Source organism: Coregonus clupeaformis, chromosome 23 (assembly GCF_020615455.1).
Source record: "Coregonus clupeaformis isolate EN_2021a chromosome 23, ASM2061545v1, whole genome shotgun sequence".
In the NCBI taxonomy this organism is placed as follows: Eukaryota; Metazoa; Chordata; class Actinopteri; order Salmoniformes; family Salmonidae; genus Coregonus; species Coregonus clupeaformis.
This window is the reverse complement of record NC_059214.1, coordinates 7,248,548-7,264,607: the sequence shown is the minus strand read 5'-3', so window position 1 is coordinate 7,264,607 and position 16,060 is coordinate 7,248,548. Positions and strand designations below refer to the sequence as shown.

The 16,060-nt window shown below is 39.8% G+C and overlaps 1 protein-coding gene and 1 long non-coding RNA gene across 2 annotated transcripts; one reads left to right on the top strand and one right to left on the bottom strand.

Annotated features, from left to right (window-relative positions):
- Nucleotides 1-4,447: 4,447 nt before the first annotated feature.
- Nucleotides 4,448-6,732, top strand: LOC121536610. The gene is made up of 2 exons (XR_005994887.1): nucleotides 4,448-4,488; nucleotides 5,905-6,732. It is a non-coding gene; the product is annotated as an uncharacterized LOC121536610 (long non-coding RNA).
- Nucleotides 6,733-7,028: 296 nt separating this feature from the next.
- LOC121536609 (G-protein coupled receptor 183) lies at nucleotides 7,029-15,227 on the bottom strand. The gene is made up of 2 exons (XM_041844011.2): nucleotides 15,104-15,227; nucleotides 7,029-9,784 (listed from the first exon to the last, which is right to left on the bottom strand). Exon 2 carries the CDS (start codon nucleotides 9,771-9,773, stop codon nucleotides 8,619-8,621), a length of 1,155 nt encoding a protein of 384 aa, XP_041699945.1. The 5' UTR covers nucleotides 9,774-9,784; nucleotides 15,104-15,227; the 3' UTR covers nucleotides 7,029-8,618.
- Between the last annotated feature and the right edge of the window lie 833 nt (nucleotides 15,228-16,060).

Here is a 16,060-nt window from a genome sequence, read left to right as displayed (position 1 = left end):
ATTAGAAGTGTTTGGGCACGGGATGAATATTGTAAATGAAGACACTGCGTAAACATTGCTATGGAGGGTTTGAATGAATCCCAGCGTTACACTCTAACTAAACTAAACCATGTTTTAAAAAATTCAATAGCAGTGTGTTTTCATTAAAATCCCCATTTTGGAATGTCCAACATCATATTTCTCCAACTTCTAGGAAGAGTTTAACCCACTTAAACCCATGTTCTCACCATCACTGTAAAGCACTAGTTATTTTGTTTGGAAAGTAATGTCTAAAGATTTTTACTTATACAGTATATTGTGATTAATGATTATTTTTCATTTGTCCCTCATGTTTAAGGTCAACTCTATAATGTTAACTGAACTCTCATTTTAATATGGTAAAACTATTTTTATTTTTTATCCAAAATAACATTAAACATCTAATAGTCAAATCATAGTGTAAAAGCAGGTTAGCTGTTCTACTCTTATTTGCCATTTTCTGGTGTTTTGAGGTGGAAAACAGAGTGCTTTCGAGCATAACACATCCACCCAGTTACCCATAGATAGATAGGCTAGAAATGTTTTAACAAATTCATATATTGTTGTTAAAGGAGCATTTAGATGTTTTACAACCAAATCTAAAATAAAAAATCTGTAAATGGAATGTTACAGAAGGGACACTTTTTTTTCATTTCACTTATTTTTGAGAAACTTACCCTAACCAGCGAATCACTTCCTCATCCTCGTTCAGGGGCTCTGAAAAAAACATGAACAAAGGCTCCAGAAACACCCAGATACAGTACGTCCTTTTAGAAATCGAAAAGCTCTCAGTACAGTGATGCATGTCTTTAAATGTTGTACACATGATATTGTGTCATTCTAAACTTTATCTGCAACATTATATTCCATTTTATGAAACGGTAAGTTTGGATTCTGGATGCTGATTGGTTGATAACCATTAGTTAACCATTAGATAATCCACGCAAAATGCAATGATGCCATAATGCTATAATTCCATTTAAAGTATCAATGCACATCCACTGTTTTGCAGCCCAGCCAGGAAAGAGGAGAATGGAACAGCTGGATAGGAGAAACAACTTGAGTCGCACAAAATGAAACATGATATTGTGGATAAATCGTGGAATGACACAATTTCATGTGTATTTGGGTGTTTTTGGAGTCTTTTCGGAGCCGCTGTACTGCACAACGAGGATGAGGAAGTGATTCTCTGGTTGGGGTAGGTCTCTCAAAAACAAGTGAAATCACAAAAGAAAGTGTCTGGACACTTCTATAACATGCCATTTACAGTTAAAAAACGAATACTGCAAAACATGTGGCCAAGCAATTAACTTTTTGTCCTGAATAAAACATTTTAAGTTTGGGGCAAATCCAATACAATGCATTACTGAGTACCACTCTCCATATTTTCAACAACAGTGGTGGCTGTTATGAGTATGCTTCTAATTGTTAAGGACTTGGGAGTTAAAAATAAATAAATAAATAAAACGGAATAGAGCTAAGCACAGGCAAAATCGTAGAGGAAAACCTGGTTCAGTCTGAATTCCACCAGATGGGAGATGAATTAACCTTCCAGCAGGAAATAAAAACTAAAACACAAGGCCAAATCTACACTAGCGTTGCTTACAAAGAAGACAGTGAATGTTCCTGAGTGGCCGAGTTACAGTTTTGACTTAAATCTACTTGAAAATCTATGGTAAGACCTAGCAATGATCAACAACCAATTTGACAGAGCTTGAAGAAATTAGAAAATAATAAGGTGCAAATGTTGCACAGTCAAATAAAATAAAATAAAATGGTATGTGTCACTGAATAAAACAGGTGTAGACCTTACTGTGAAATGCTTACTTACAATCCAGCTGTGAAAAGGTCTTATAAACTTACCCAGAAAGACTCACTGCTGTAATTTCTGCCAAAGGTGCTTCTACAAAGTATTGACTCAAGGGTGTGAATACATTTGTGAATACATATTTCTGTATTTTATTTGCAATATATTTGCAAACATTTCTAAAAACATGTTTTCAATTTGTCATTTTGGGGTATTTTTTGTAGATGGGTGAGAAAAAAAGCGTATATACAGTGGGGAAAAAAAGTATTTAGTCAGCCACCAATTGTGCAAGTCCTCCCACTTAAAAAGATGAGAGAGGCCTGTAATTTACATCATAGGTACACGTCAACTATGACAGACAAAATGAGAAAAATAAAATCCAGAAAATCACAATGTAGGATTTGTTATGAATTTATTTGCTGAGGGTGGATCAACAACATTGTAGTTACTCCCCAATACTAACCTAATCGACAGAGGGAAAAGAAGGAAGCCTGTACCGAATACAAATATTCCAAAACATGTATCCTGTTTGCACAAGGCACTAAAGTAAAATAAACGGAATGGAGCTAAGCACAGGCAAAATCCTAGAGGAAAACCTGGTTCAGTCTGCTTTCCACCAGACATGATGAATTCATCTTTCAGCAGGACAATAACCTAAAACACAAGACCAAATCTACGCTGGAGTTGCTTACCAAGAACACAGTGAATGTTCCTGAGTGGCGAGTTACAGTTTTGACTTAAATCTACTTGTGAATCTATGGCAAGACCTAAAAATGGTTGTCTAGCAATGATCAACAACCAATTTTACAGAGCTTGACAAATTCTTAAAAGAATAATGAGCAAATGTTGCACAATCCAGGTGTGGAAAGCTCTAAGAGACTTAACCAGAAAGACTCACAGCTGTAATCACTGCCAAAGGTGCTTCTACAAAGTATTCACTCAGGGGTGTGAATACTTATGTAAATGTGAAATGTCTGTATTTCAGTAGATTTGCACGTTTTCACTTCGTCATTATGGGGTATTGTGTGTAGATGGGTGATTATTTGTTGTAAAACAACAAAATGTGGAATAAGTCAAGGGGTATGAATACTTTTTGAAGGCACTGTACGTTGCTCATGCTACACATGGTTAATATTCACACATAGTATATAGTCTTGTAATGACTTTAGCTTGTCCGATGACTTTAGCTTGTCTATTTGGTTAAACGTATTTCAACGTGTTGTTTCCTTTCTAAATTACAGTAACAGATACAGAGTATAGAGACAAACATCCACGTGACATTGAAACCTGGTCCTTTTGAAGAAAAACTGAGAAGCTTACAAGAGAAACAGAATCAGGGTTTTAAATCAGAGCAGTAAAGAAGAAGAGCATAAAAGAGATAAAGAAGTGAAATTTGATGGGAGTCTTGATTATCTTGACTGGAAACCCTTTCGTGACTATTCACTGTAAATTTGTTAGATAGATCTGTAAATTGAGCTGTGTGGAGTGTGAATAGATTAGTATAACTGATATGCAGGTCCAAAAGTCAGAATATTACGACTAAAATCATATAATATTATAGCATGTTATATTATTAAACTGTAATGATACTTTACAGTGCATTCGGACAGTATTCAGACCCCTTCACTTTTTCCGCATTTTGTTACGTTACAGCCTTATTCTAAAATTGATAAAATAGTTTTTTTTCCCTCATCAAGCTACACACAATACCCCATAATGACAAAGCAAAAACAGGTTTTGCTACTTTATTAAAAATAAATAACTGAAATATCACATTTACATAAGTATTCAGACCCTTTACTCAGTACTTTGTTGAAGCACCTCTGGCAGCGATTGCAGCCTCAAGTCTTCTTGGGTATGACACTACAAGCTTGGCACACCTGTATTTGGGGAGTTTCTCCCATTCTTGTCTGCAGATCCTCTCAAGTTCTGTCAGGTTGGATGGGGATCGTCGCTGCACAGCTTTTTCAGGTCTCTCCAGATATGTTAGATCGGGTTTAAGTCCGGGCTCTGGCTGGGCCACTCAAGGACATTCAGATACTTCCACTCCTGTCTTGGCTGTGTGCTTAGGTTGTTGTCCTGTTGGAAAGGATCTCTCTGTACTTTGCTCCGTTCATCTTTCCCTCAATTCTGACTAGTCGCCCAGTCCCTGCCGCTGAAAAACATTCCCACAGCATGATGCTGCCACTACCATGCTTCACCGTAGGGATGGTATAGGCCAGGTGAAGAGCGGTGCCTGGTTTCCTCCAGACGTGACGCTTGGCATTCAGGCCAAAGAGTTCAATCTTGGTTTCATCAGTCCAGAGAATCTTGTTTCTCATGGTCTGAGAGTCCTTTAGGTGCCTTTTGGCAAACTCCAAGTGGGCTGTCATGTGCCTTTTACTGAGCAGTGGCTTCCGTCCGGCCACTCTACCATAAAGGCCTGATTGGAGGAGTGCTGCAGAGATGGTTGTCCTTCTGGAAGGTTCTCCCATCTCCACAGAGGGACTCTGGAGCTCTCTCAGAGTGACCATCGGGCTCCCCAATAATGTCCAATTGAATTTCCCACAGGTGGACTCCAATCAAGTTGTAGAAACATCTCAAGGACGATCAATGGAAACAGGATGCACCTGAGCTCAATTTCGAGTCTCATAACAAAGGTTCTGAATACTTCTGTGTATAAGGTATTTATTTTTGTTTTTTTTGCAAACATTTCCAAAAATCTGTTTTCACTTTGTCATTTTGGGGTATTATGTGTAGATTGATGAGTAAAAATAGTAATTTAATCCATTTTAGAATAAGGCTGTAAAGTAATAAAATTTTGAAAAAGTGAAGGGATCTGAATACTTTCCGGATGTACTGTATGTATCATGATCTAGCATGATCTAGACTAGTGTGTTCTAATCTGAGACAACTGAGACAAAATAGATGCTTCTCCATGTAAGATTTGTGTTTGATCAACCAATATGTTCTGTTTATCTATTTAAAACTTACCCAAAAATAAAATAAAATATCATCTCAAAACTAAATGTAATGCATTTCTTCAGAAGAGATTAGCAAGTTCTACATAGCGCTGGCAGCTCAGTAAAAGGGCACCTACTTACGTCATTGATTTCTATCATGTCCTTGCTCTCAATCTCAGCATTCTATCAAAGAGACCTCACAAACACTTCAAGGGACTTGTGATACGATGTGACTTGCAGCCATGTTTCTCTTTCTTTCTCTCTCTCTCTTTGAGTGTCGAGGTCAATACACAAAGAAGGAGGTGAATACACAGTGTTATTTCAGAAGGACCATTTTATTGGTTGACTACAGTGAGAAAGTGTAAAGCCCCCTTCACTTCCTGTGTTGTATCGTTTTCATTGTTGAAATAGTAGTTAACTATGGAAGCAACACAAGAAAGTGATACGTACTTCCCAAACTTTAAATAACCAGTGCTGGACAAAAAGTATACTTAGATAAAGAGATTATATTGCTGCATATTATTTCTGCATGTGCAGGCCTCTTATTTCTTTATCAGAGAACACCAGAAAGGTCTACAGCTACAATCTGCAATTAAATAAAATTATGTCTGATTAGAATTGGGTATTGCGTTTGGCAGAGAAGATGGCAGTTTTAGGGCAAGTTATTGATTGGAAAAGTGGGGTCCGTCATAGCGCATTAGCTCTCGCGGGAGTAATCCGCAGCAGGTTGCTGCCAGAAACATCTGCTGCCGGTGAAGAGAAATAATTAAAAACAGGATGTTGAGGTAGTCGCCATATAAACAGGAAATAATATCACGTGGTAATAGACATTTCACGCTGACGCTGAGAGATGGTTTTTACACAGCCACAGCTTTTTAATGGATGCAAACTGTGAGTGAGACGCCTCAAGGTCAAGGATGGACCGGTTCATGAATGCATAGCATGGAAATGTGTGTGTGCGTGTGTGTGTGAAAAGAAGGCACATTTCATATTTTTCAGATCAAGCTTAAGTGGATTACAAACTGGACACAGTAAATCACAAGCCTTAAGGGTCATGAAAGCTAACTTTTTGTTTATATGTAAACAGAAAATCAGTCTTCTCTCCATGCAGACTCATCTTTTCCATTATCATCACAGATCATCTCCACCACTGAGGATTTGAGACACAATGGAGATAAACATCTGTAAGAATTTCCCACACTACGTGATTTTTCCTATACTCAATAGAAGACTACACTGCACCATGTGGTTGCTGCCTTAAAGGTTAAATGTGTTGCATATTTTGTTATGATGAGTCGGTTAGCTTGTAATCTGGTTAGAGAGAGGTACTGATATTGATATTGTGAAGGGTGTCGTCTCAATCCAGATTAGGGCCAATTTGATACCCCCTATGCATTGAGTGTGGAAAATAATGTGAATACAGTCATATAAACTATATAAATAAAGTTAGTTAAATATTATTAATTCATTTGTTAGAGATGCTTTGCTTCTGAGGTAAATCTTCAGAAATAAAGTTGCAAATCACTATTTTCATCAGTCTGTCTATACCAGATGGTGTGTTGTGTTTTTAGCAATATGTTGTTGTGACAACAGTCTGTGTGTCTTCCTGTGATAGTCATCATGTGGTTGGAATCATGTCTGTGTTTCCGTCAGTGATTCTTTAGGTTGGAGTCAGACTCATTACTTAAATGTTCACCAGAATCTGTTCAATCACCTGCTATAAGCATAATCCTATGGAGTCCAACACTATGGGTATTAGAGAATTAAATTAATACAAATTCAAAATGATTAAATTCAGATTCAATTTGTGGTGGCACTAATATCATTCCATACAGCACCCCGACAAAACAACAATATAGGCTAGTTTACCTAGTGTAAATGTTTTGGTGTACAGGCATATGTAGGCCTATGTGGGCTGGCTCATGTTTGGTCGTTCCAAATGAATAAAACATACCCTCAACTTTCTTAGGCATGTGCCCCGGCTATTTTATAAACTACTTTACAAACAAGCATCCAGTGAATAAAGGACACAGTCGTGTTATAAAGCAATCAATCTCCATTTGCAATCTACTTCACAAGTACATTTTCTACCGAATTCTCTTTCTCTTTCTATATAACACTGCCCTCTTAGGGCTCAGACAAGTTACTGCGGTTGTGTTTGGCAAACAGTGTGGGCCTACAGTATGGTCAACCTTACTGATATGGATGGACATTCATTGTATCTTTCTGAGGAATACCACACAACCTTGAACACCACAAAAGAAGACAAGATATTATTTATTTCCATTTCTTATTCATTCAAAATTAAATGGTTTGATATCAACATACAGTCATCACATTAATCAAAAACAGAGGGGAACCCTTATTGTGAACAAAGTAATTAAATAATTTGAACATCTTGGTAAAAAAAGATGGATGTCATTGACCCTGATAAAATGAATTGAGGGACATAGTTACATTTAGTACATGGTGTTGAAATATTTTACATGTATCAATAATCAAAAGGTCATTTGAAGAATAATGCAGGAAGTGTATACAGAAATTTGCAGTCGACTGCAGTCAAAATGTAATGTCCTTTGATCACATGAAGTATATGTTTCTAAAGTATATGCAGTCAACACCGACTTGACAAAAGTGATCCGCTCAAATACGCCCATTGAATACATTTCTCTCATTAAAGATTTCATTTCTCTCAAGAGAAACAGCGTGTTGAGCTCACAAAGAAACATAACTAAATGGAATTCAAGTAATTGAACGGATGTCGGTCAATTAGTTGTTTAATAACGGGGGGAAATGTTTCCAGTTAATCGCTCAGCACTAGTGTATTGGCAAGAGGAAGAAACAGTCTGCTACCTTGGCTGTCCTCGGTGGCTCTATTTCCAGAGGGTGTGAGATACCTCTTTAAACTGTTAATCAGTTATACAGTTATAGTCCAGTCTATCTCCTCAGACATCCTCTTGCAATTTACTGGTGTCTGGCTCACCGTTCTCACTGATTGTTGGCTGCTGATCATTGAGGGGCAAAGTTTAGGGGCAAAGTTGGCTAGTCGTTGGCTAACCAGTCTATTGTTGCTGTAAATGAGAATGTATTCTCAGTCAATTCATCTGGTAAAATAAGGAATAAATACAGTGAGCTCCAAAAGTATTGGGACAGTGACAATTTTTGTTTGTTTTGGCTCTGTACTCTAGCTCTTCGGGTGAACCCTTTAGAAATTACAATACTTTGTGTGCATAGTCCATTTTAAGGGACCAACAGTATTGGGACAAATTCACTTACATGTGTCACTGTCCCAATACTTTTGGAGCTCACTGTAAATAAAATTAAATAAAATTGGATGGTCGTTGGCTCATCGATCTGTTTGCTGGTTGTTGGCTCATCGTTCTCACCAGTCTGTTAGCGGGTTGTTGGCTGGTCATTGCTTAACCGATCTGTTTTCTGGTTGTTGGCTCACTGGTCTGTTGGTTGGTCGTTGGCTAACCAATCTGTTGGTTGGTCATTGGCTAACCAATCTGTTTGCAGGTTGTTCTTTAGCTCACCGGTCTGTTTGTTGGTTGTTGGCTCACCAATCTTTTGGCTGGTCGTTAGCTCACCAGTCTTTTGGCTGATCTTTGGTTGGTTGTTGGCTTACCGGTCTGTTTGCTGGTTGTTTGCCCACCAGTCTGTTTGCTGGTCATTGGCTAACCGGTCTGTTGGCTGGTCGTTGGCTAACCAGTCTGTGGGCTGGTCGTTGGCTCAAAGGTCTGTTGTCTGGTCGTAGGCTCACCGGTCTGTTGGCTGGTCTGTTTGCTGGTTGTTGGCTCTCCGATCTGTTGGTTGATCTTTGACTCACCGGTCTGTTGGTTGGTCGTCGCTCACCTTTGACCATTCTGTTGGACACACTGTTCGTACCTAGTGCTGTTGAGGTGGATCTTCTTACCATCTACGACGTCTCTGGACGACCCCTCGGGCGATGTCCGTACTGCGCTGGAGAAGGACACGCTCACCTGCCTCTTCAGGATCTTCAGCACCTTCCTCTTGTAACCCTTACAGGCAAAGAAGTAGATGAATGGATCCAGGCAGGAGTTGAGGTTCATCAGACACACAGTGAAGTGTAAGGAGATCTGGAAGGCTGTGAGTTCAGCACAGTCCGGTTCATAGATCAGCTTTCGGATCATGTATTGGAGGAGGTTGATGTGATAGGGGCTGAAACACACCACGAACACCAGGGAGACGCAGCAGATCACCCCGATGGCTTTGCGGCTGCGCCCCGACTTGTCCGTCAGGTGATTGGCCTTGGCCGAGAGGCGGAGTTTACAGCACAGTATGGAGTAGCACAATAGGATGGTCACCACGGGGACTCCGAAGCCTAGGAACACGGCGCCGATCAGCATGTAGGCGATGTTGGGCACCTTTTCGAAGTTGGGATACTCCATACAAGTGATGAAGCCGTCAGGCTCCGGATTAGTCATGGGCATGGAGAGGAGGGGCAAAGTTTGCATTAAGACCAGCAACCACACCCCAACGCAGATGTACCGGACATTGGAGACCTTCCGGAAGCGTGCGAATCGGAGCGGCAAGACCACAGCAATGAATCGGTCCACACTGAGGCAGGTCATGAAGTTGACCCCGGCATACGTGTTGATGTAGAAGATCAGCCCCGTGATCTTACACAGGGTCTCCCCCAGGGGCCAGTGGAAGCCCAGGGCGTAGTAGATTATCCGTAACGGTAGTGACAGCGTGAACAGGATGTCGGAGATGACCAGGTTGGCGGAGTAAAGTGTGGTGGAGTTCATCTTCTTCAGGTTGGGCCGGATGACATGCAGTGCCAGGGCATTACCCAGCAACCCCACGCAGAAGATGATGCAGTAGAAGAGGGGCATTAGGACTCTGGCATACTCCTTGTGGTCATACAGAGTAGTGCAGGTGTTTGAGTCATTGTGGGTGGGGGTAGGCGTGGGGGTTGGATGGCTGGAGGTTGCAGGCTGGTTGGAGGTCCTCATCACCTCCATCATTGAGCCAGTGGCCATTGTGAAGCTAGCTATATCCGTAAAAAGAAGAAACATTGTTTGCATTTAGCTTTATACATCGCTATTGACTGGATGAATATCAGCAGAGGCTGGTGGGAGGAGCTATAAGAGGACAGGCTCATTTTAATGGCTTGAACGGAATAAATGGAACGGAGTTAAACATGTGGTTTCCATATGATTGATGTGTTTGATACCGTTCCATTGATACCGTTCCAGCCAATACAATGAGCCCGTCTTCCTATAGCTCCTCCCACCAGCCTCCTCTGGTGGATATAGATTTATAGGTACACATAATTACATCCTGTATAAATTAATGTCTATAAGCACGTTTCCATCCACAGTTTTTATACAAACAAAAATCATGACAGCTATGATGAAAACAGGACGTTTCGGTACAATTTTATAAATGTAGACAGATAATTTGTTCGTTCGACATGGTGGGATCTTTATGTGTCAGTAAAATTAATTATGTGAGGAATTATGCAAATATTGATATAATAACCATCATATCTAAGTAAACTTGGAGTCACACGATGATATGGTGTGTGGTCCTCCCACTACGACTTAGGGAAACCATGCAGTTAATTAGGCTACAAATTAAATAAGTTATGATGAACTTCACAAGGTAATGAAAGTGCACTGCACAGGAGTTTGGTGGCACCTTAATTGGGGAGGACAGGCACGTGGTAATGGCTGGAGCGGAATAGGTGGAAAGGTATCAACAACATCAAAATCATGGTTTCCATGTGTTTGATGCCATTCCATTCGCGCCGTTCCAGACGTTATTATGAGCCGTCCTCCCCTCAGCAGCCTCCACTGGTGCACAGTGATCTTGATGCTCCTTAAATATATACCCAATAAATATTGAGGGTGTTATTCTGGTGAAATTATGATCGATGCTTGACTTCCGTTTGACAAATAAATAATAATAATCCCATCATGTAGACTAGCCTACCCGCACAGTTTACCCGCACAGTTTACCCGCACTGTATCTTCAAGATGGTGGCTAGAGCGCACATGCCAAGACCGGATTAGGCACATTTGCTATTTTGCAACAGTTTCTGTGACAAAGCTATCAGTAGAGTTGAAAATGTGAAGGAAACACATTGAACTTTAGATTTTGATTCAGTACATGAAAACTTTAGCGAAAAAGTACATGTTGTGTGCACTATGTCAAGTCTGTTTTGTGGAAACACCACTGCTGGGAACATTTGCACATTTTCTTAATGCATATTTTAGAATATTTGCATGAAAATGTGTCGCCAATTTGTTGGAGACCTAGCTAGTGAGAAGGATTTGGCATCTAGTAATGTGGAAATTACATCCTACTGCTTGGCTCTTATTGTGTCCGTCCTGTATTTAGAGCGTGATTCGAAGTTACTTCTATGGAAATCGTTTACTCTAAGCATGATTTTGCCTGAGTGGATCAGATGGGTATCTATAATGGGAAATTGTGGTTTCAGTAAGGAAGTAAAACTAATCTTTCTCAATGTGTTTGGATACTGACCTCAAAGATCTGAAGGAGATAGCTGCTTTCTACATAACAGTCATATCGGTAACACTTTATAGTAACTTTATTGAATAAGCTTTAAAAACATCTTCAATGTAACTAAATGTAATCGGAAATGTAATTTACGTATTCCCCAAAAGTTATTATTTATCATGAGAGGGCCATAAACAATAACTAGTAATCCTGCATACTCCGAGAAAGGTTTAAATGTCACCTTTCTGTAAAAAATGTTATAAATTGCTGAGCTGTATTCACTGTTGAGGACACAAGCTCAAGTACACAGTACAAATATGATGAAAATATTAACCCAACTTCAAGTGTTGTCTTATTTCACATCCTGCTTCACACAGGCAAAAGAGACATACTCCTGTGTCCGTGAGAATCGAGGCTACCTCTCAATGCAAGCCATTTCGATCTACGTGTCCACAGATCAATTTATGAGTGATTTATATTCATGTCGGTCGGAACCGGTAACAGAACCGTGCAGGTCCCCTAAACTGGGGACTTTATATTGAATTGATTTTAGTAAATGTTTATAAAATGCTTGTAATGCTTTATAAATTATTGTAAATGTAAATGTTGCTCATAGAATGGAAGGATTATAATGCGTATACATGTTCACAAATATATTTGTTTAAAGTTTATAAATCATGTATTAATGCTTATTCATGATAGTTATTATGTTGTGTTACTATAATTTGGTATTTTGATATTCTGCTTCAACTTAAAACCAATCGACCTATTCTTATTTCCCAAAATATATCAGGTCATCGCGTCTGCTCAAATGGCATATTCACATTCACATTTTAGTCATTTAGCAGACACTCTTATTCAGAGCGACTTACAGTTTCAGTGAGTGCATACATTTTTCATACTGGCCCCCTGTGGGAATCAAACCCACAACCCTGGTGTTGCAAGCGCCATGCTCTACCAACTGGGAATCAGTATTGTCACATATCAAATATAACAAGTAATCACATGAAAATATCAACTCTATTGCCACTTAGTGGTAAAATATGCACAGTGGGAAGAATCCAGTGTAAAGGCACATTTTGACCAGTTTCGTTTCACTAAATGCATTCAACCATTTTCATGTGTTCAATATTTTTAACATGCTAAATTACCCATTGCACTGATTGTTTTGTAACATCTTACTTTTAAGAAATTTGACATGCATTCACTCCCATTGCAGGCTAGCATATTTATTTGACCTATCTACCATTAATATCTATACAAAGCACATGTAGTTGGCTTGGGTACACACAGAGTCAACATGATGGAAGTCTACAAACAATACTAGTGGTTTTCACAGCACACAGCTGCGGTGGTCACTTCACAGAAAAATATTGGTGTTGAAAGACACTTGCACACTAGGAAGTCTACATCCGTATAGGTCACTCATACACCAGGAAGTCTACATCCCTAGGCACTCAGCCAGAGCAGATCTGTTTTTAGGAAAGCCAAAATGTGTGACCCTAGTCACAGCCCAGACATGAGACTGCTATCTGAGTGCTATCTGAACTCAGGCTGGAAAATAAATATGTTTCCTGACCCATTAACACCAAGCCAAAGCGAAGGGCTCTGGGTATTTCATTGTGATCTGCAGTTACAACTTTCACACAAGGTCGAAATTATTTCGTCAGTTTTCTTCTTTTTTGTTGTTGTTGTTGTTGTTGTTGTACAAACGCTACAGCTTTTTGTCTATAGTAAAACAGTGTGGCCCCTGTAGAGGTCATATCATTTGTTGTTCTATATGTTATTGTATGGTGGCCACAGCATTAGAGTAAGCTGTTAGAATGAGTCATTTAAGCATTATGGGCCCCAACCTCTTAACCTCTAGATATTTGAGCCATAGTGTGAAACATGTCATTATATAGCTTCAGTACAGTGGCTTACGAAAGTGTACACCCCCCTTGGCATTTTTCCTATTTTGTTGACGTACAACCTGGAATTAAAATGGATTTTGGGGGGGTTTGTATAATTTGATTTACACAACATGCCTACCACTTTGAAGAAGCAAAATATTTTCTATTGTGAAACAAACCAGAAATAAGACAAAAAACAAACAGAAAACTTGAGCGTGCGTAACTATTCCCCCCCAAAGTCAATTATTTGTAGAGCCACCTTTTGCAGCAATTACAGCTGCAAGTCTCTTGGGGTATGTCTCTATAACCTTGGCACATCTAGCCACTGGGATTTTTACCCATTCTTCAAGGCAAAACTGCTCCAGCTCCTTCAAGTTGGATGGGTTCCGCTGGTGTACAGCAATCTTTAAGTCATACCACTGATTTTCAATTGGATTGAGGTCTGGGCTTTGACTAGGCCGTTACAAGACATTTAAATGTTTCCCCTTAAACCACTCGAGTGTTGCTTTAGCAGTATGCTTAGGGTCATTGTCTTGCTGGAAGATGAACCTCCATCCCAGTCTCACATTTTTGGAAGACTGAAACAGGTTTCCCTCAAGATTTCCTTGTATTTAGCGCCATCCATCATTCCTTCAATTCTGACCAGTTTCCCAGTCCCTGCCGATGAAAAACATCCCCACAGCATGATGCTGCCACCATCACGCTTCACTGTGGGGATGGTGTTCTCAGGGTGATGAGAAGTGTTTGGTTTGCGCCAGACGTAGCGTTTTCCTTGATGGCCAAAAAGCTCAATTTTAGTCTCATCTGACCAGAGTACCTTCTTCCATTTGTTTGGGGAGTCTCCCACATGCCTTTTGGTGAACACCAAACGTGTTTGCATATTTTTTTCTTTAAGCCATGGCTTTTTTCTGGCAACTGTTCGGTAAAGCCCAGCTCTATGGAGTGTATGGCTTAAAGTGGTCCTATGGACAGATACTCCAATCTCCGCTGTGGAGCTTTGCAGCTCCTTCAGGGTTATCCTTGGTATTTTTGTTGCCTCTCTGATTAATGCCCTCCTTGCCTGGTCCGTGAGTTTTGGTGGGCGGCCCTCTCTTGGCAGGTTTGTTGTGGTGCCATATTCATTCCATTTTTTACTAATGGATTTAAATGGTGCTCCGTGGGATGTTCAAAGTTTCGGATATTTGTTTTAAAACCCAACCCTGATCTGTTTGGAGAGCTCCTTGGTCTTCATGGTGCCGCTTGCTTGGTGGTGCCCCTTGCTTAGTGGCCTTTCAGAACAGGTGTATATATACTGAGATCATGTACCAGATCTTATCTAGGGGTTTCATAGAAAAGGGGGGTGAATACATATGCACGCACCACTTTTCCGTTATTTTCTTAGAATTTTTTGAAATAAGTTATTTTTTTCATTTCACTTCACCAATTTGGACTATTTTGTATATGTCCATTGTATGACATCAAAATAAAAATCAATTTAAATTACAGGTTGTAATGCAACAAAATAGGAAAAACGACAAGGGGGATGAATACTTTTGCAAGGCACTGTATAAGTTAGCCACCTGCTGATTGGCTATTGTTTACTTTGGAATAGTGTTGTACATTTCTAAGTCTATATTACTAAGTTATAAAATGGCTTGGTATAACAGCCAGGTCTCAAGCATTCAACGGCGTTATTTGCTGTGTGCCCTTCGGTATGAACTGTGTAAGTTGTTTTGATAATGCGAACCTAATGATTAATTGATTGTACAATGAACCTGAGAATAACATATTGTTAGCCATAGTTTACAGTTCTTAATACTGCAACTTTTGTTTTGCAGCAATTGTTTGGTTTCGAATTTCGCTTCCCAATACTTTCTCAATTCTAGCTGTCAAGTCAAAGTCAATGTCTAGTTGAATAAATGACAGTGCATACAAAATCAACAATTGATTAAACCCAAACACAAACGTGGACTTACCAAAATCAACTCTATTTCTGTGAGAGTTAAGCAGGATAGTTCCTCTTTGGCATGAGACTCTAATTGTCCTCTCAGAGTTCAGCAAAGACCACGTTGCCCCAGGCTTTTAGAACAGAGTGACAAATAGAGAACTAAGATTCAGTGGCGGGCTGGCTCTCGTAACCATAGTGACATCAAAATATCCTGTGTTGCTCCTCTCTCTCTCTCTCTCTCTCTCTCTCTCTCTCTCTCTCTCTCTCTCTCTCTCTCTCTCTCTCTCTCTCTCTCTCTCTCTCTCTCTCTCTCTCTCTCTCTCTCTCTCTCTCTCTCTGTGTGTGTGTGTGAAACTAGCACCTGCTCATGCCCACAAACATCAAGCTGTCACATATATCTACACGTGTAAAATTTTAGTCTGTTTTAAATAGTATTTTGAATACTGTAATTATATAAACATGGAACTAAATCTCAGATTTAGTTTTGTAACAATTTAGTTACAACTGATAGATAACCAAACAATTATTAGGTGTCTCTTTTGTTCATATTACAGTTGGAACTAAAAGTTATCTGGCCAACGTGGTGTGCCATGTGTATGTGTACCCATGAAAGGATGTGGTTTCAAACTCATGGCCTCCTCTATAATCAGTGACATTATGCTACTTCTTTTTTGCTTTCAAAGAAAAGTTCTGGTTTTGTGGTTCTCTTTTACGAACATCTACCTACACACATAGAAACACATGGGGATTTGCGTCCATCACCTTTGCAACCATGCACATTTTGTTTTTTGCCCTAACACTACACAGCGGATTCAAAGCTTGATGATTAGTTGATTATTTGAATCAGCTGTGTCGTGCTAGGGCAAAAACCACAACTTGCACCCCTTGGGGTCCCAAGGACCGTTTGGGAAACCCTGGCTTAGGGTAAGCAAATTGGCTTGTCCCAGTAGGGATGTGTAGAGTTGTTATGACATGTTTTGGGATT